Below are 22,139 nucleotides of genomic sequence, written 5' to 3' on the forward strand. Positions count from 1 at the left end.
GTTTGGCATTGTTTCCTCTTGGTTCGTTGTCTCATCCCATTTTGAGCCTCTATGAAATTACAGAACAACTAATGCAACCATGCTGGAAGCAACATGGAGAATCTTGGAAAACTTGAGCTACTATGGCACTAGCGCAATTGCCGGTAAACACATTGAGATAAATGTGGACATTCATCTCAATGCGGGACATGGCGGATCCCAGCAGTAAAAGACATGCACTGATGCTGGCAGTTGCCCATGTGAACCAGCCTATAGAGGGGTGTTGATATTTCCTGCCCTTTTGAAAGAGAATAACTTCTTAGTATCTGTTCTGGAAAATTAATAAAAACAATATAAAGGGATTGGGGTCCACTGCAATTTTTGCCCTCCCCCCCCCCCAACCCCCCCCCCCCCCCAAAAAAAAAAAATAACAGTTATTACTGTAGCGATATCAGGGAATGTGATTTGGGACCCTGCATTATCTGATTAAAATTGTTCCAAAAATGCTGCTAGCACCGCGATTGCGATTTCAGCAAATCGCAATCTCTCCAGTAGAATTACAGCCATAGGCTTACATTAGCGAGGTGCTTTTCTAGAAATCAGAAATTGCTCATGTAAACGCTCTTGTGGGCCCTGGGCCTAACAAGTAGCCAACCCCACTTTTTACACAGCATAATGGCATTTATTATGATCAACAGTTTATTTTGAGTTTCCTTGAAGCCATCGCAACAGCTCATAGTTTGGTGATGGACCATCTCCCTAAATTAATGTTTTTATTCTGCACAAAATCCTTCATTTATGCAGGTGTATTACTTCATGACTGCGCAGTTAAATCAGAATACCAAGTGTCTTTCCAGAACTCATGTGTAGACACTGAGTAAAGTATTATTATTGTTGGTGTTATTATTATTTATTTATTGTATTTATAAAGTGCCAACATATTACGCAGCGCTGGACAATAAATATATACAATGATACAAGGATGACAGACATAACAAGGTTATAGAACACAGAACAAAGTTATACAAGGCAAACGGTACAAGATACATGATTATGCGATTATGGGCTGGTTAGGGAGGCCCAGTAATACAAGTACAGTCTGTCATAGGAAATGAGCACACGATCCTGTAGATTACACTAGGGAAGGGAGGACCCTGCCAGAGGCTTACAATCTAAGAAGGGAGGGGTGTTGGAAACACTAGGTGGGGCTGTGGAATAAATATTCAGTAGAGAGTTACTGTGTGGTAGGGGGTGGGTAGGCCATCTTAAAGAGGTGAGTTTTGAGGGATGTGTAAATGTGTTGAAAGGGGGAGCAAGTCTGATAGGTGGTGGAAAGGCGTTCCAGAGGGTGGGGGCTGCTCTTGAGAAATCCTGCAGGCGCGCATGGGAGTAGGAAATGCGTGGGGCGGTGAGGTGAAGGTCATTGGAGGATTGAAGAGAGCAACCTGGTATATACCTGTGAACAAGCTCCTAGATGTAGGTAGGGCAGGTTTTGTGCACAGATTTATATGCCAGGCATAAAATCTTTAAACTTATCCTAAAGCGTATAGGGAGCCAGTGCAGGGATTTACAGAGGTAAGATGTGGAGCGGTGCAAAGAATGGATGTCTTTCAGCCGCGTTCATAACTGATTGAAGGGGGAGGGGCAATGCGTTTCAAGGGGAGGACAGAAAGTAGGGAGTTACAGTAATCAAGGCAGGAGATGATGAGGGCATGGATGAGCAGCTTGGTCGTGTCCGGGATTAAGAAGGGGTGAATCTTGGAGATATTACGGACGTGGAAATTGCAGGCTCTGGTGACGTTTTGGATGTGGGGGATGAAAGAGAGGTCAGATTCCAGGTTGGCACCCAGACAGTGGGCCTAGGGCGAATGGTTGTGTTGTTGATTGTGAAGTGGAAATCTGGGAGGGGTGCAGCAGTGTAGGGTGGAGAGATCAGGAGCTCAGTTTTGTCTAGGTAAACTTGTCAATACACCAGCACACTCAGTTGAGAGCAGTGAGCAAGTTGAACTTCTTTAGAAATGTTGTTTTTTTTTCTCTTTATATATATCTAGTTTATGGCATGTTTTTCTGAGTAAGCCCCAGGCTCGGACAGGTGACAGGCAGCGGGAGCTTGGGTTTCTGCCCGGTAGGCCTCTTGCCCCCGAGGCCCTGGGGGCCCCAGTGCTGAGAAGGAGGGGGCCACAGAGCAGCGGGAGGGGGGAAGACACCCCCCTCCCTCACCTAGGGCCCCCCTTCCGCGCTCCCCCTCCGGAATTGCAGCCAGGCAGCAGCAGCAGGGAATGGCTTACCGAGAGTCAGATCGATAGCTCTGCATGCCGCTGGTCTGGTCTTCTGCACTGACACTGTCCAATCACGCTCTCACAGTACTTACTGTGAGAGCAGGATTGGACAGTGCAGTGCAGGAGACCAGACCAGCAGCGGCACACAGAGCTATCGATCTGACTCTCGGTAAGTGATTCCAGCTCGCTGCCACTGCTGGCTGCAAAGTTGGAGAAGGGAGGGCCCCAGGTGAGGGAGGGGGGAGGCTTCCCCTCCTCCCCGCCGCTCTGTGCCCCCAGCCTGGAAGGGGGTTCCAGGCTGGGGGCACACTTAGACCTGCCTACATAGATGGGGACACTTATAGACCTGCCTACCTAAACTGGGGGGGCTCCAGGTGAGGGAGGGGGAGGAGGCTTCCCCCCCTCCCCGCCACTCTTTGCCTACTGCCCCCCTTTGCAGGCTGGGGGCACACTTAGACCTGCCTACCTAACTAGGGACACCTATAGACCTGCCTACCTAAACTGTGGGGGGGGCTTCAGGTGAGGGAGGGGGAGGAGACTTCCTGCTCCCCGCCGCTCTGTGCCCACTGCCCCCCTTCCAGGCTGGGGGCACTTAGATATTAACAACAATAACCACAAATTCACAAACGCGCAATCCCAAAAGCGTCAGGTGCAGGCACTGGTATCCTCAACCAAAGAAAAAAACAAAGCAACCAAACCAATTTTTAGCCGCACACTGCCACAAGTGATTGAAAATACTAGGACTGCAAAATTTTTGATTCAAAAATAGAAAATCTTTATTAGATAAACTTTTATGAAAAATGCCATTTGCATAGTTCGGCAACTGCTATAATTGAGCAAGAGACCACCACCACTCCCTAACCCATTAAAAACCCCAGCCATATACCGACCAAAGTGGTACATGCTAGTTCCTCCAACAATGTACGTGAGGTATCCCGGGCCACAGAAAATGTCTCTGTAGCTAGGGAAACATTTAAAAAAATGAACAAGAAATGAACAAGAAATTGAATTTTTAGATGTTAAAATCAGAAAGGAAGGTGACAAGCTGAAAACCTTGACTTATAGAAAACCGACAGCAGGTAACCTTTTACTTCACTATAATAGTGCCCACCTTGATTCACAAAAGATGGCAGTTCATATTGGACAGTTCTTAAGACTGCGTAGGAACTGTAGTGATGTGGCAGAATTCAAAATGGAGGCCCACGACTTGAAGGAGAGACTAAGAGCACGAGGCTATCCTCACAAGTTATTGAAATCCGCCCTGTATCTGGCATTAAGAACAGATCGAGATACACTATTGACCAAAAAAATCAAACATGACGAAAATCAAGTTCCCAGACTCATTACTACCTATGGGCCACATTGGGGTAGATTGAAAGATACTCTACATTGGTTCTGGCCCATTCTATTGAAGGATAAGAGACTTTCAAAGATAGTGGGACCCAGACCTGTATTAACCGCAAGAAGAAATAAAAACTTAGCTGACTTGTTGACGTCTTCTGAGTTTAAAACTTACCCTAGACAACAATTTTTTAAACCTAAAAATGGGATGCACAAATGTAATGACTGCTCTATATGTCCCTTGGTAGAGGTTACTGACAAATTTACTAACTCCACTAGAACAAAAACGTATGACATTAGATATCCCATGACATGTAAGACTAAAAACGTAGTATATCAGATAACATGCCCATGTGGGAAATTCTATATAGGAAAAACAAAAAGAGAGATGAGATTGCGTATCCAGGAGCATGTGAGAAGTATTGTTGATGCAGGAAAAAAGAAAAATGCCGAAAAAGAAAAAACTCCAGTGGCTCTCCATTTTCTAGAACATCATAATGCTGATCCCTCTGGGTTAAAGGTAAAAGAGATCTATCATCTAGATCCTAGGATTAGATTTACTAATACAGATGTGCAATTGTACAAGGAGAGTTATTGGATATACATGCTGGATACTTTGAGCCCCAAGGGTCTAAATACCGACCTAAATTTGAAGGTGTTTTTATATATTTATATATATATATATATATATATATATATATATATATATATATATATATATATATACACTTACAGTTATGTCTTTGGGAATTGAGATGGAGGTAGGGCTGCTGGCCGCCTTTGGGGGAGGGGAGGCATTCCCGGTTAGTTTATATGGATATGTAGATGATTCCATGTAGACTATGCCCACCTATAGGTAAGAATATAATAAAAATGCTTTAACAAGATTATAAAGTGAACCTATAGTGTATTAAAATAGTGGGACTGCTAAGGTTAGTGATATAATATGAAATGTTACCAACGCATGACCCATTACCTTGACTCCAACTCCCTGTTTGACCCCTTACAATCAGGATTTTGGCCAGGCCACTCCACCGAGACTGCCCTCACCAAGGTCGTCAATGACCTCACGCTTGCCAAGGCCGAAGGAAAATACACTATCCTTCTCCTCCTAGACCTCTCATCAGCATTCGACACTGTTGATCACTCCCTGCTTCTCCAGTCCCTGCAATCTGTGGGTATCCAAGACCTTGCCCTAGCATGGTTCTCCTCCTACCTCTCAAATCGCTCCTTAAAGACCTCCTTCAATGGTTCCTCCTCAACCTCCTTCCCACTTTCAGTTGAGGTCCCCCAAGGCTCTGTTCTTGGTCCCCTGCCGTTCTCCATTTACACCGCCTCCATCGGAAAACTCATCTCCTCTCTGGGTTTCAACTATCACCTATATGCAGATGACACCCAGATTTACCTCCATACCACTGACCTCTCCACCACCACCATGGAGAAGGTATCCTCTGGCCTCTCGGCTATTTCATACTGGATGTCTGCCAGGTTCCTAAAATTAAACCTGGATAAGACTGAACTCCTAATCTTCCCGCCACGTGCTGCTTCACCCCCCACTGACCTCTACGTCAATGTCAATGGCACAATCATTCGTCCAACCACACTGGCCCGCTGCCTGGGTGTCACCCTGGACTCAGCTCTCTCCTTCACCTCCCACATCCAAACCGTAGCTAGAGCCTGCTATTTCCACTTACGCAACATCTCCAAGATCCGGCCTTTCTTGACCCCAGACACTGCCAAACTCCTTGTCCACGCCCTCATCATCTCCCGCCTGGACTACTGCAACTCCCTCTTGTCAGGCCTTCCTCAAAACCGCATCGCCCCCCTACAATCCATTATGAACGCAGCAGCCAGACTCATCTACTCCTCCCACCGCTCTGTCTCCACTTCTCCTCTACGCAAATCCCTTCATTGGCTTCCAATTCACTTCAGAATCAGCTTCAAGAACCTATGTTTGGCATACAAATCCATACACAAGTCCTGCCCAACCTACATCTCTGACCTGGTCAGCAGATATACACCTGGCCGTCCACTTCGCTCCTCCAACAATCTCCTCTTAAAGTGAACCTCCAGACTAAAAATCTACTCAGCAGAACTGAAAAGGCTTGGTGTTTCTTTAACAGTTTCACAGCATCAGAACTTTGTTTTTCTTACCAAAGCATCATTTTAGCTGCATTTTTATCCAAGCTCCACCCATCAAAGAAAAAAGCCTGGGCTTTTTTTCCCTGATGCTGTGCTGAGCATGATGGGATTTCCTATGTTGTTATTCACGTTGCCTAGCAACTGGGAGAGGTGCTCAGGACACAGGACAGTTGGAACTGTGTCTCATGCTCCCTGTCACCTCCTTTAAACCAAAAAGATGGCTGCCATCATGAAATCAAACATTTGCCTTTTCTTTTAAAACAGGGTGGATAAGAGATTATATTACCTATCTATTTTAATTAACATAACTAATGTAACTTAATGACAGTATGTTTGTTTAGGCTGGAGTTCCTCTTTAACCACCCCACGCATCTCGCACTCCCATGCATGACTGCAGGACTTCACTAGAGCTGCCCCCATCCTGTGGAACTCTCTCCCACTGCCCATCAGGCTCGCTCCCACCTTCAACAACTTTAAAAAAGCACTCAAAACTCACTTCTTCAAGGAGGCCTACATCAACTCAACACTACCCTAATCCTTTCTGCCAATAACTTCTTGATGCACCCCCTCCTTTCGTGTCACTAACCCCTCCCTCTAGATTGTAAGCCTTTGGCAGGGCCCTCTCCCCTTGTGTATCATACTTGACTGTGTGCACTTTACCCAGAATTTGGAACTGGTAATTTTTACCACTACCACTACAGTTTATGATCTTGCATTGTACTACTATCTGCATTGTGTTGTGTATCTTATTGCTATTACCTGTATTGTTGTATCTATGGTCTGTTACCTGTATTGTTCTGTCACCCCTGTTATCATTGTCTGTAATCCTATTTATTGTACAGTGCTGCGTAATATGTTGGTGCTATATAAATCTATTAAATAATAATAATAATAAATGTTGTAGTCTGTGCTTAAGCCACAAGATGGCGAATGTTTTCTATTACTGGAAAGTTGGATGTGGTGTAATGACACCTACCAGCCATACGATGTCAGCATAGGATAAGAAATGATTATGCAGCAGCCTCACATAATGGAAAGGAAAATATATTGAACGTTTTAGCCACAAGATGGTGCTAACTTGGCAAATATCCAAAAGATACCTATCCCAGCTATAAATACAGCTTACTTTGTTACACAGTGAATGTGGAAAAACGTGATTGTTCTGCCGAAGTTCCGGGGGCGGGACGAAATGCATCAACATGGATCACGGACATAGCTGAACACACCAAGCAGCCATCCCAGCATGGTGCAGATACCAGCATTTATGCAAGTCTTGGCCCAGCGACACTAGGACTGTCTTACAGGCACAAATAGAAACAAAAGCACTGCCAGGAAAACGATAAGTATAAAGCTAATAAAGCAATGCATAGCACGCTGAGGTCCGTTTGGGAAAGGATTCCTGTTGCAATTGGGCAGTGAATCAAATGTAATGACTGCTATTTTTATTGCTGATGCCAAGATACATCAGGACAGCGTTCATCTTGCCAGGGCCGGCCTTAGGTTTCACAGCGCCCTGAGCGAAACCTGATTTTTGTGCCCCCCCTCCCCTCTTCATCCTCTTCCCGTGTGCGTGCGCACGCACGCATGTGCACACACACAGGCCCATATGCAATTCAGCTTTTCTCCTGAGATATCTCCTAGGACAGTGGTTTCCAACCTTTTTGACGTTGTGACACAAATGCTCAGATCTCTGTGACACGTCACAAAATAGAAAAAAATACTATTAATAACTACGAATTGATGGAAAGAGTGCATTAGCCTGAATACACTTAAAAATAAAGGCTAGACCCTTCAGGAATATTAATAAAAATAATCTGTGGGACAGTTAACCGCCCCCCCCCCAATTTAGAATGAAAGCACAGCACCGACAATTTGCACCACGCGTTATAGCCGCAGGGTGCCTCCCCAAAAAAGCCCTCAGACTCAGTATAGGTAGGTAGCCAAGTATAGGGGCCCCCAGTATAGGATCTCATGTGTAGGTGCTCTCAATATAGGTAGCCAAGCATAGGTGCCCCCAGTATAGGAAGTCAGTTGAAGGTCTCCACCCCCCCCATAGGTAGCCAGGCGTAGATGCCTCCAGTATAGGTAGCCAGGTGTAGATGCCCTCAGTATAGGCAACCAGCTATAGGCGCCCCCTTGGAAGCCGGCGCTGTCGCTCAGGTCAAAGGCCGGCTATGCATCTTGCTGTGGTGCTAAGCTGACAGGGAGCTAAATGATTGCCTTACTACCAGGGCTGTGGAGTCGGAGTCGAGGAGTCGGAGTCGGGGCAATTTTGGGCACCCGGAGTCGGAGTTGGAGTCGGAGTCATTGATTTCATAAACTGAGGAGTTGGAGTTGGGAGTCGGAGTCGGCTGATTTTTGTACAAAATCCACATCCCTGTTAAGTATTAGACTAAGGAGTCGGAGTCGAGGAGTCGGAGTCGGAGCCATTTTGGGTACCCGAAGTCGGAGTTGGAGTCGGAGTCGTGATTTCATAAACTGAGGAGTCGGAGTTGGAGTCGGAAGATTTTTGTACCGACTCCACAGCCCTGCTTGCTACACATCAACTGTCGTTTTACAGCTATATTGAAGAAGGAGCTTTATGCTTGTGGCTGTATGTAAGCCTGTTTATCCAGCTAATTATCAAAAGGACTGTGTTCTTTGGCTTGCTGCTACCTGTGCCTGCTTTCTTGTGGATAAGATCATTGCCTATATGCTTGACAAGGAATATATGCTGAGACACCTGATGGAACTATACCTATGCTATTCAAGGGACAAGATTGCATCATAAAATTTGATACTTCTATGGTTTTTGGAAACATACTATTTAAAGCGGTACCACGATTTTTTCATATTTTTTGAATATATGCATCCTTTATTGCTCTTTTAATCTAGCAGTCCAGTTAGAAAAATCAATTGCATAAGCTTATGTGTAAGGCATAATTATATGCATATAGCCAATTAGCTCAGTGCATAATAGGGGTCACATGCTGGTATAATGTGTAATCAATTGGTGTTCGCTTATATTCCGATCATAATCTGATTGCATTTTGTGGGCAAATCTGCTGACAATCTGGTTGCATTTTGTTTGGAAATCTGCTGACAATCTTTATTGCATTGCGTGGGGAAATCTGCTGACAATCTGATTTTTCTATTTTTGATTCAAAAATAGAAAATCTTTATTAGATAAACTTTTATGAAAAATGCCATTTGCATAGTTTGGCAACTGCTATAATCGAGCAAGAGACCACCACCACTCCCTAACCCATTAAAAACCCAGCCATATACCGACCAAAGTGGTACATCCTAGTTCCTCCAACAATGTACGTGAGGTATCCCAGGCCACAGAAAATTTCTCTGTAGCTAGGGAAGCATTTAAAAAAATATACACTCACAGAGGTAACAATCAAAATTAATGGAGACCAATATGATCGGAATATAAGCGAACACCAATTGATTACCAATTATACCAGCATGTGACCCCTATTATGCACTGAGCTAATTGGCTATATGCATATAATTATGCCTTACACATAAGCTTATGCAATTGAAAAAAAACAAAAAAGCAACAAGCAGATTTCCCCACAAAATGCAATCTGATTGCATTTTGTGGGGAAATTGCTTGTTGCTTTTTTGTTTTTTTATTTGGGGAGGTCGCCCTCCACCATGTGGTCTGGAAAAAACATGGCCCTCCATGCCCGCGAAGTTGGACAGCACTGGACTACTTAATATTTTTATTTTGCGGCATTTGACTACTTGATGAATTATCATGAGGCATGTAACTACTTGATTATTTTATCTAAAATGTATCTGGTCAGACCCAATCTCTGTGAATAACACTGCTACTTATTTTGTGTATTTTTTTGTTATTTTGTGTATTTTTAAGTCTGCCCATGACCCACCATGACCACGCCCATGTTCCAGTGTGTGGTGACACCCATTTATTTTTTCTGTGGTGCACTGCGCGCGCCACATGTGGACATTTCCCAGTTGGGGACTGTCTTTAGAAGTGCTTACAATATATTCCCTACCATAATCTAATGAAAAAAACATAATATATAGTGCAAAATTTCTAGAGTATATGCGTATGTGAGCCCAAAATGGGAGGGGGGGGGGCAGGCTAAAGCTTTCCTGGCGGGCCCTTAGTGTCCCAGTCCAACCTTGGTAAGCCTTACTGGTCTTGTCTTGCCAAACAGTTTAGCTATGCCCTAGAAGCATACCCACATTTCAACCCTACCCACAGGTCACAGTGACCCAAAGGGTGCATTCAGGCTATTCCGATTGCACTGCAGAATAATTCTGCATGTTAACTCACTGCAAATACAATTGTAGGGGTCTGTTCACATCTTTACTTTGCTGATCGGTGTATAGTGTCTGAAATGTATGTTTTGTTTAGTGGTCTGAAAGATGCATAGAAAGTTGCAAAATGGATAATAATATTGATGTGTTCATCTTTGAACTCTTGTCCTGCAGATGATCGTTTTATTTTGAAACAGATGCCTCGCCTGGAAGTACAGTCTTTTCTTGACTTTGCACCACACTACTTCACTTACATTACAAATGCTGTGCAGATGAAGGTAAGTACTCCTGAAGTTTGTACCTATGCACAATATGTATTAATCACCTGTGTGAGTATGTATCCACCTATTCCTCAGCATTTGCAATATTAGGCAAGTGTAAGCGTTAGATTGATCATAACAGACAGAAGCCACTTTCCTACTGTTAATAAATAAAATAAAAAGCATATATTTATTGTTTGTACACTGACCTTCCATGAATATGGGAGTGTAGTCAAATGCACATTCATAATCAAACCAGCTCCAGCGCTTTCTGTCTGATATGTAAACACAAATGCATGGCTTGGTGGAGCTTTTGCATTTTGGGGGTTGAGAAGGAATCGGCTGAAAGCCACTAATTACTCTTACCGGTAATTGGTTTTCTGCGTTGCCTCTGCGAAGGGTGTGAACCAGAAGATAGCTCCACCTGCCTAGGGGACAGGAAGTACAAGACACAATTAAATAGCCAGATCCTCCTATAGCAAAGCCGAAATGAGATTGCTGCCATTGTCACACACCATGTTGCCGATCTCCAGTTGGTGCGGGGTCAGCCACTGATCCACCTGTTTGTTAAGAGCAGCCAGGAGAGCTGCTCCAGTGTGACTTTCCGCTTTGAGGCAAGACATGTCTAAGATGACGTGACACCGGCGTACCTGGCATGCAGAATAGGCCCTGGGGTGCTGGGGCTGTGTAGCTGGAGAGGAGATTGCAGCAGCAGAAGAGTTGAACTGCCATTCATCCAAGGAGGAGGAGGAGGACAACAGCGAAGAGGATGTAGCAGGAGGCCTGCCTGCAAGCCGTGGAGGTGTCACAACTGGGTCCGCTGCACATGCCACGTACTCCCTGCTTGCCAGCAGTCACCAGTTTGACCCAATGGGCTGTGTAAGTAATGTACCTGCCCTGACCATGCTTGGCAGACCAGGCATCTGTGGTCAGATGGACCCTTGACCCAACGCTGTGTGACAGAGATGACTTTCGATTTCATGGTACAGTTTGGGTATCACCTTTTTGGAGAAATAATTGTGGCCTGGTCAGGGGTGCAGCTAAGGTTTTTGTGGCCCCAAGCGGACTGTAGTAAGTGGCCCTATCCAGCGAAAAATGGGTGTGGCTATCCCACATAAGTGGGCGTGGCCATGACATGTGGGTGGAGCGGGAGGGCGGATTGGGGCGGGGCTGTTTGCAGGGGAAAATGGATGTGGGAGTGATCGCGCCGAAAGATGGGCGTGGCCATGACGTATGGGCGGAGCTTAACCGTAGCACAGCAAATATAGCCAACTATGACCATTAAATAATAAATGCAGCAACAGTTACCCCAGACACCAGAAAATAAAAACGCAATTTGTGCCACATGTCAACAGAAAACAAACAGAATTTGGGCCACATTTCAGCAGAAAACAAACAGAATTTGGGCCACATTTCAGCAGAAATCAAACGCAATTTGGGCCACATTTCAGCAGAAATCAAACGCAATTTGGGCCACATTTCAGCAGAAATCAAACACAATTTGGGCCACATTTCAGCAGAAATCAAACGCAATTAGAGCACAGTTCAGCAGAAATCAAACGCAATTAGGGCCACATTTTCAGCAGAAATCAAATGCAATTAGGGCCACATTTTCAGCAGAAATCAAACGCAATTAGGGCACAGTTCAGCAGAAATCAAACGCAATTAGGGCCACATTTTCAGCAGAAATCAAACGCAATTAGGGCACAGTTCAGCAGAAATCAAACGCAATTAGGGCACAGTTCAGCAGAAGTCAAACGCAATTAGGGCCACATTTTCAGCAGAAATTGAACGCAATTAGAGCACAGTTTAGCAGAAATCAAACGCAATTAGGGCCACATTTTCAGCAGAAATCAAACGCAATTAGGGCCACATTTTCAGCAGAAATCAAACGCAATTAGGGCACAGTTCAGCAGAAATCAAATGCAATTAGGGCCACATTTTCAGCAGAAATCAAACGCAATTAGGGCACAGTTCAGCAGAAATCAAACGCAATTAGGGCACATTTTCAATTTTTCATCAGATATCAAACTCAATTCGGGCACATTTTCTGCAGATAAACGCAATTAGGGCACATTTTCTGCAGATAAACGCAATTAGAGCTGCAAAAAGAAAAGAATTTACTCACCTGGCACTGGCAGAAGTCTTCTCTCCCCGTCTCCTCTCCTGGCCGGCTCCTCAGGCGCGCAGTTCCCACGGAGCTCCCTCCCTCCTCCATTCTCTGGCGCTGATTGAATGCAGGGCTACGGGAAGATGGCCACCCGAAGCCCTGTACTGGAGACATAAATAGTCTCCAGAGCAGGGCTTCAGCGGCGGCCATCTTCCCGTAGCCCTGCTCTGCTCTGCCAGCCCCGCGGGGCTGCGGGAAAACAGTGACGTCACGCCGACGTCACGGAGCCGCCGAGGCACCTAAGATCTTGAGGCCCCAAGCGGCCGCTTGGTTTGCTTTATGCCTCACGGCGCCCCTGGGCCTGGTATCTTCCACTGCAGTGTCCCAATGGCCACAAATTTTCGGAAGGCCTCAGAGTCCACCAGCTGGTATCGTAACAGCTGGCGAGCTAACAGTTCCGCCAAGCCAGCTGTCAGACACCGGGCAAGGGGGTGACTGGCAGACAATACTGCTTCAGGACGTCCTGTAAGCCTGGGAACTTAGACACAAATCTCTGAATTATTAGATTCAGCACATGTGCCATGCAGGGTACATGTGTCAACTTTTTCCGCTCAAAGATTTCCCTCACGGACACCTGGCTGCTGCTATGTGCAGAGGATTAGAAACCGCTCAAGGTGAGAGGCGGAGTGGAGGAGGGTGGCTGTGATTGTGAAGGTGCAAGGGAGAAAGCGGCTGAAGATGATGCACCTGAAGGATGAAGAGGAGAAGGAGGGTGGCTTTGCTTTTGTGTGCTGCTTTTCCTCTGGTGCTCTTCCGATTGCAGTTTGTGCCTTTTCTCCATATGCCAATCTTCACAACAAATGAAATGGGGCTTTAAATGAACAATAATAGTCTTTTAATTCTTCTTATCAAAAAGGTCTTCACAGTTGCGGACACACAGGTAAACACAGTTTCCAGATATCCAAATCACAAACAAAACGACTGCCTGACACGTGTTTCACGATCAAGGATCGCTTCTTCAGAGGCATACAGTATACATGTACATCTGTTAAAAACACACAATGAACAGTTTTTATGTTACATACCATTCTAGGTGCCTGCGCATCGCAAGATACAGGAGCAAGGTAAAAAAGGGGGACCTAATCTTACCACATATGGACCCTCGTGTAACCAGAGACCGCAATCTGCAGAAATTATGATTGCTATCAGTACCAGTATGGAGGATGCACTATATCAAACATCAGCACCGACACATAATCACTCGTGTGTAGATACACCAGCATACCAGCACAAAAAAAGTGTATGCTAAAACACTGTGCTAGACGAGAAGTGCATACCAGACCATATATGTGCCCCAGCACCATGCAATAAATCACCACGTGTCCCCTATCAACCTTATATAGATCACCATATATTGTATATAGCAAATAGAAGCACATTATCGCTCCGGTGCCCCACTCCTAAATAGTATTATCAGGTCCAAAACTCCTAGTGCATACATGTTGTTAGACCAATGTATATCAACATGGTGTGTGTATGTGCACCAGTACACACACTACATACTAGAATGACCCATAGGTTCATCTATAAAGTATCATGTATACATAAAGGTCTAATAAAGAAAAAAGGAAAAAGTGCCCCTCTATATAAGTGTAACTATATAAGTGTATATATCCAGGCTTGCAATATAAGCCCGAAACTCATTCAGGTATATAAAGTGCCACCTATGTCTATATATAAAAAAAAGTGCCAAGATAAGAAATATACATATAGATAGGTATATAACCGGTAGGCCATAAAGACATAATTGTACATACAAGAAAAAGTGCCTAGATATAAAGCATACATATATATAAGTGTATACCTGCAAGGATATGAAGACCAGGACCAATGGACAAAGTCCACAGACACACCGCCGACTACACGAGTGCGGAAGATGTAATGGCGGAGAGTTGCTGGGTTAGAAAAACCCCATGCCTGCCAATCAGAGTGGTGCAGGGTGGAGCATGCAGGGAGAAAGGCGGAAAAGACAACACCAGCACGTGTGTATATCCATGGAGCGCACGGAAGTATAGAATCCCCGCGCTGCATCCCATTCGGCTGGCTGATCACGTGGGGCAGACGTCAGAAAACTCGACGTCATCCATAACTGCGTTAGGTACGGCCACTCCACCAGTCATGCACAGTAGACAGACGCATCAGCCCAGAGTGGCGTGCCACGGCGCCCGCCCGCCAGACAAATACCAGAGTGCGGCTAATACGCATGCCTAGCCCCACACCCCCTACTGGACAGGGAGAATATGGCCACCATGAAACATATAGTCACTATCCGTATATATAAATACTGCAGCCAAAGTGACCATCTGACCTGGGAGAAGGGGGAAAAGAAAACTATGTACCCACCTCCCAAGAAAGCCACCTAGTGCAGCCCCCACACAGGTACAGAATACATTTTTTTATATATATAAAGAGATATAAATATACATTACATCTCTATATAACTAGCCACCTATTAATAAGTATGAATACTAAAAATATGTATAAACCCCAAGATTACAAAGGGGTACCCTATCCTTACGATGTGCATGTCCTGTACATAGAAATTACATATAACCCTATAGAAACATCTTATAACTAATTTAATCATTAAGACCAGGTTTTTCTTCTGCCCTCAACTCCCATATCCATCTAGCCTCCATCTGATAAAGTTTCCTATCTATATCACCACCTCTAAGATTAGGGTGGATCCTGTCTAATACTGCGAATTTTATAAATCTTCTATTGCCTCCATGGGCTTCTATGAGATGTTTGGCTATTGCCGATTTTTCACCTTTTTTACCGGTATCATACATATGTTCATAAATCCTATCTTTTAATTCTCTCTTTGTTTTGCCAGCATAGAAGGCATTATAAATTACAGCCAGAGTGCTGCAATTAGCATAGTGTCTAAGTTTAATGGTTTTATCTCTAGCTTTTATCTCCACATTTTGTCCTCTGAGTATATACTGACAGTAAGGGCATCCCCCACATCCGTATGTACCCCTAGTTTTGCATGGTTCACCACGCATCTTCCCTATATAATGATTATTCATAATTTGAGCACCAATCGTACGGGATCTTCTGAAAACTATACGTGGATATTTGGGCACTACCTTCCCAAGCATTTTGTCCTGTTTCAGGATAGGCCAGAACTTATTGAGTGTTTGCTTAATGATTTGATGTTCCCCACAGTACGTTGTTATCATTGAAAAGGAAAAATTTTTAGCACTTTGTGTACTTTTTGCTTCCACCTTTTTTCCATACAAAAGTTTTTTTCTGTCTTGTCCCAAAGCCCTATTATAGGCTCGTTTTAAGCTTTTTTTTAGAGTACCCTCTTTGCAGGAGTCTCTTTTGTAGTTGTTTAGCCTCGCTCTGGAAATGACTTACATCTGTGCAATTCCTTCTTATTCTGAGCTATTGTGAATACGGAATGCTATTGATAGTATTATTAGGATGTGCACTATAAGCTCTAAGAATGGAATTAGTAGCTGTTGGCTTGCGATATAGATCCAAGAATTCAAGTTCTGTATAACGATACGAATAAGTGAACTTTAGGTTCCAATCATTGGCATTAAGCCACCCAACGAATTCATGCAGCTCTTGTTCGGTGCCTTCCCATACAAAAAACACGTCGTCTATAAATCTATGCCACGTAGTAATAACGTTTTATTTAATTTATGCTCTTTTTTACTGACAATATCCTGATTTAATTTCTCTATATATTCTTTGATTTCCCTATCTTTTTGTATAAAAATCGGGTCTTCCTTAAAAGGTGCTAGTTTATTACCCAAAGTTGAGATTTCAATCGTGACTTACTTTAATCTAGACTCATACACATTTTTCATTAAGACCATCATATTAGCAGAACATTCTTTTAAGTTTTTCTCCCAGTCCTGTTTAAATTATGGGCTTAAACCTGTATCATTGGGAAAAATCTGTACTCTCATTCCAAAAGGGTTAATTTTTTCCTCAAGATGTATGTTAAAATATACAACATTCCACCACATGTGTGACTTATTAACAAGCAGTTTTTTTAAATCATACATCAATTGTACAATATCTTTTTGTTCTTTTTTTTATACAAAAAGATAGGGAAATCAAAGAATATATAGAGAAATTAAATCAGGATATTGTCAGTAAAAAAGAGCATAAATTAAATAGAGATAGAAATGCGTTCCACCGAGGGGTAGCATATAGATGGAAACAGACATATGCACCCAAACATCAGAAACCTACCAAGAGTACACCTAATAGACCTGCACAACAGATACAACAACCTGATGTATCTATAGCCAGTAGCTGGTCTAGTGCCTCTAGCTACAGATCTTTCAAACCGGATTATAGACATCAAAAATCGCAGGCATACAAAAGAAAAGGTGTGGATAAAGTTGAGAGACACGGTGGAGCCTATGAAACAGGTACTAATTTTTTGGAATCAGAGGACACGAGAATGGGGTGCAACCCATCAAAAAAATCATGATGGAGCAATTTTACCCCAAGATGGTCTAGTTGTATTAGATCCTGACAATTTTTCGAATAAAGATAGAGACAATGTTGAGACAGATCGTGACGATGAAATGCAGATAATAAATCTAACTGACCAGGAATTTACTGTACCACAAATGAATGTTTTGAAAAGAGGCTTGAATTTTTGCCCTACAAATAAAATTAACTTCTTCGCAGTGATGATTGATTTGCAATTATTTCTGCGGAAAATATATCTCAAAGCCACACTGAATAAAGAAAAAGACACCGATTACCCTGCAGAGTGGGATAGCATAGACATTCAGGCCTATATAGATTTGGAGGAACTTCTAGCTGAAAATACACTGGATGTTAATCCAGTTCAATATGATTACTCTAAATTGAAAATAAGGTCCAAATATTTCCCTAATATGAACAACTGTACGAGCATCAATATATTTATCAAAACAGTAATGGAGGGTATCATTAAAAAGATGAAGAACAGTATGACCATTCCTAATATGAGTATCTCTGAGAGTTTAGCTCTAGAGGAAATAAAAAAGATGAACCACCTGACTATAAAACCTTCTGACAAAGGTTCGAATATTGTTATAATGGAGAATGATCATTATGAAAGAATATGCATGAAATTGCTTCGCAATAAAGATAATTACAGAAAAATTAATGGAGAATTAATAGTACATTACAAACGAGAACTTGATGATATCCTCTGCAAAGCTAAAATAGATGGACTTATTGAGGAGAAAATATTCAATTTTTTAACGGTGGAACATCCATGCACGCCTACCTTTTATTGCACACCTAAAGTGCATAAATCTTTGAAAGACCCACCAGGTCGCCCAATCGTGGCTGGCCATGGACCCCTAACAGAAAATGTCAGTAAGTTCATTGATGTTCATCTAATGCCCCACGTAATGACTTTACCATCATACGTTAGAGACAGTTCCCATTTACTTACCATACTGGATGAAATTCATGTTTCTGAGAATAGTATGTTGGTGTCATTGGATGTGGAGGCATTGTACAGTAGTATTCCACATAACAGGGGGATTCAGGTGATACAGAGATTTCTCGACAAGATGGGGAATGAATTCAAAGAACTTAATGCATTCATTGTAGACCTACTGTATTTTTTGCTGACTCACAATGTTTTTGTGTTTGGTGGGGCCCATTACCTCCAGGTGCAGGGAGCAGCGATGGGGACCACCTGTGCCCCGTCGTATGCTAACCTGTACCTGGGGGGATGGGAAGAACAGATTTTCTCTGAGGATGGGTAAGATTTTATACATCTTATTACTACGTGGCATAGATTTATAGACGACGTGTTTTTTGTATGGGAAGGCACCGAACAAGAGCTACATGAATTCAATAGGTGGCTAGTTATATAGAGATGTAATTTATATTTATATCTCTTTATATATATAAAAAAAAATTATTCTGTACCTGTGTGGGGGCTGCACTAGGTGGCTTTTTTGGGAGGTGGGTACATAGTTTTCTTTTTTCCCTTCTCCCAGGTCAGATGGTCACTTTGGCTGCAGTATTTATATATACGGATAGTGACTATATGTTTCATGGTGGCCATATTCTCCCTGTCCAGTAGGGGGTGTGGGGCTAGGCATGCGTATTAGCCGCACTCTGGTATTTGTCTGGCGGGCGCCGTGGCACGCCACTCTGGGCTGATGCATCTGTCTACTGTGCATGACTGGTGGAGTGGCCGTACCTAACGCAGTTATGGATGACGTCGAGTTTTCTGACGTCTGCTCCATGTGATCAGCCAGCCGAATGGGATGCAGCGCGGGGATTCTATACTTCCGTGCGCTCCATGGATATACACATGTGCTGGTGTTGTCTTTTCCGCCTTTCTCCCTGCATGCTCCACCCTGCACCACTCTGATTGGCAGGCACGGGGTTTTTCTAACCCAGCAACTCTCCGCCATTACATCTTCCGCACTGGTGTAGTCGGCGGTGTGTCTGTGGACTTTGTCCATTGGTCCTGGTCTTCATATCCTTGCAGGTATACACTTATATATATGTATGCTTTATATCTGGGCACTTTTTCTTGTATGTACAATTATGTCTTTATGGCCTACCGGTTATATACCTATCTATATGTATATTTCTTATCTTGGCACTTTTTTTATATATAGACATAGGTGGCACTTTATATACCTGATTGAGTTTCGGGCTTATATTGCAAGCCTGGATATATACACTTATATAGTTACACTTATATAGAGGGGCACTTTTTCCTTTTTTCTTTATTAGACCTTTATGTATACATGATAGTTTATAGATGAACCTATGGGTCATTCTAGTATGTAGTGTGTGTACTGGTGCACATACACACACCATGTTGATATACATTGGTCTAACAACATGTATGCACTAGGAGTTTTGGACCTGATAATACTATTTAGGAGTGGGGCTCTGGAGCGATAATGTGCTTCTATTTGCTATATACAATATATGGTGATCTATATAAGGTTGATAGGGGACACGTGGTGATTTATTGCATGGTGCTGGGGCACATATATGGTCTGGTATGCACTTCTCGTCTAGCACAGTGTTTTAGCATACACTTTTTTTGTGCTGGTATGCTGGTGTATCTACACACGGGTGATTATGTGTCGGTGCTGATGTTTGATATAGTGCATCCTCCATACTGGTACTGATAGCAATCATAATTTCTGCAGATTGCGGTCTCTGGTTACACGAGGGTCCATATATGGTAAGATTAGGTCCCCCTTTTTTACCTTGCTCCTGTATCTTGCGATGCGTATGCACCTAGAATGGTATGTAACATAAAAACTGTTCATTGTGTGTGTTTTTAACAGATGTACATGTATACTGTAGGCCTCTGAAGAAGCGATCCTTGATCGTGAAACACGTGTCAGGCAGTCGTTTTGTTTGTGATTTGGATATCTAGAAACTATATTTACCTGTGTGTCCGCAACTGTGAAGACCTTTTTGATAAGAAGAATTAAAAGACTATTATTGTTCATTTAAAGCCCCATTTCATTTGTTGTGAAGATTGGCATTTATATTAGGGGTGGAACTGTACTATTGTTGGTTTTATCTGTAATGTGTTCCTTTTCTCCATATGCCTTCGTAAGGCAGTTGTCCCTACGCGGCTGTTGGCCTTTCCACGGCTCAATTTTTGGCGGCAGAGAGAACAGATGGCATTGCTCTGATCTAAGGTAGACACACACAAAAATTTCCAAACCGCTGATCCCCCCTGGGGTGATGACACTATGGTGGCATCAGCAGCTGATGTTGAAGGGCATGTTGGCTGGCTGTCCATAGGTGGCGATACATGGCGCCGGACACTGCCACCAGCTGTTTCTGAAGACGAGCTCCCCCTGCTTCTTTCAGCAACTCGTCTCCTCCTACTCCTCTCTGACTCCCCCTATGAACTATCCCCTTGGTCATCTTGTCTCTTAGGATCCCACGTGGCCTCCATATCATCATAATCACCATAATCATCCTCCCCAGCTTCGCTTGCCTCAGACACCTCATGAGCAGCACCAACAGCAGGTACTTCATCATCCTCCTCCTTACACGTTATGTCCATAGTGTCGCCTAACTCAGTCATATGAGGTGGTGTAACTTGCTTATCGCCTTCATCTTGTTGTAACAATAATGTCTGTGAATCAGTTAATTCCCCACCAAATAACTCCTGCGAAGTGTCAAATGCAGCGGATGTGGTGCTTGTAGGCACGCTGGTGGCTGCGGAACATGAGGTGTTCTGTTTTAAATAGTCAACCACGTCCTGACAATCTTGGGAGTTGAAGGGACGTGCCTTCTTCTGAGCACTATACTTTGGGCCAGGGCCGCAGGAAATCACGTCAGCACGACCTCGTACAGACCTGCCTCTGGGTCTGCCTCTGCCTATTGTTTTGTGGAGGGGGGGGGGGGGGGGGGGTGAAGTGAAAGGTATGCACTGACTTGAGTAATACAATGTGCAGTCACACAGGTGCAGTAAAAGGTATGTAGTGACTGGTATTACAATAAAATGTGCAGCTGTCACACAGGTGCAGTTAACAGGTATGCACGGACTGGTATATTACACAGTGTGCGGTCACACAGGTACTGTGAACAATTATGCAATGACTAGTATTACAAATTTGCAGCTGTCACACACACAGGTACCGTGAACAGGTGCAGTGACTGGTATATAACACTGCTTGTGGTCACATAGGTAGGTAGGTGCACTGAACAGGTAGGTATTATTATTATTATTATTGATTTATAAACCGCCAATTCCGTGGCGCTGTACAAAGTTAGAAACAAACATGGGGTACATAATACAGACAATGGTGTACACTAATATACAAGATACATAATTAGTGACAAAATACAAAAAATGATACAGCATACAGAATACAAAATACAGAAGTGGTAATGACAGTGATAAAAGTAACATGATGAATAAAATGTATAATGATTTCCAAGACACAAAAGGGGGAGAGACCCCTGCCCTTGCGACTTGCGAGCTTACAATCTAAAGGGAATGGGGGGAAACAAGAGGAGGGGTAGTATACGATAAAATATATAAAGGCAGTGTGTTTTAGGATACCTAGTAGGAGGGCAATTTGGTCTTAGGACAAAGGGAAGTGGCCTAGGGTACAGCATATGCTTGTCAGAACAAATGAGTTTTTAGAGAGCGTTTAAAAGTAACAAAGGTTGGCGAGTGATGGGTGTGTTGTGGGAGGGGATTCCAGAGAAGGGGTGAAGCGCGTGCAAAATCTTGTAAGCGTGAATGTGAGGAGGTGATTCTAGAGGAGGACAACAGAAGATCGTGTGCAGATCTGAGATTGCGATTGGGTTTGTATCTGGAAATTAGTGAGGATATGTACCAGGGAGAGAGATTGTGGAGAGTTTTGTAGATTAGGGTTAGGAGTTTGAACTGGATCCTCTGGTTAATTGGCAGCCAGTGAAGAGCTTGACAGAGAGGCTCAGCCGAGGAAGATCGAGAAGAAAGATGAATGAGACGAGCAGCTGAGTTCAGTACCGACTGGAGCGGGGCCATTTTGTTAGAAGGTAGTCCACAAAGTAGTATGTTGCAGTAGTCCAGACGAGAAATTATAAGAGCATGTATTAACATTTTGGTTGTGTCTTGAGTGAGAAAGGGACGGATGTGAGATATATTTTTGAGTTGGAGATGGCAGGAGCTGGTTATGGAGTTAAGAAGAGGAATAAAAGAGAGAGAAGAGTCGAATATTACCC

The 22,139-nt window shown here is 43.5% G+C and overlaps 1 protein-coding gene across 2 annotated transcripts in view; it reads left to right on the forward strand.

Annotated features, from left to right (window-relative positions):
• Positions 1 to 22,139, forward strand: part of PIKFYVE (phosphoinositide kinase, FYVE-type zinc finger containing) — a 921,889-nt gene that overhangs the window by 799,797 nt on the left and 99,953 nt on the right. For both annotated transcript variants that reach the window (XM_068244945.1, XM_068244946.1), the window contains one exon: positions 10,194 to 10,297. In XM_068244945.1, the coding sequence (XP_068101046.1) occupies positions 10,194 to 10,297 (104 nt within the window). The remainder of the gene's footprint in view (positions 1 to 10,193; positions 10,298 to 22,139) is intronic.

Source organism: Hyperolius riggenbachi, chromosome 7 (assembly GCF_040937935.1).
Source record: "Hyperolius riggenbachi isolate aHypRig1 chromosome 7, aHypRig1.pri, whole genome shotgun sequence".
In the NCBI taxonomy this organism is placed as follows: Eukaryota; Metazoa; Chordata; class Amphibia; order Anura; family Hyperoliidae; genus Hyperolius; species Hyperolius riggenbachi.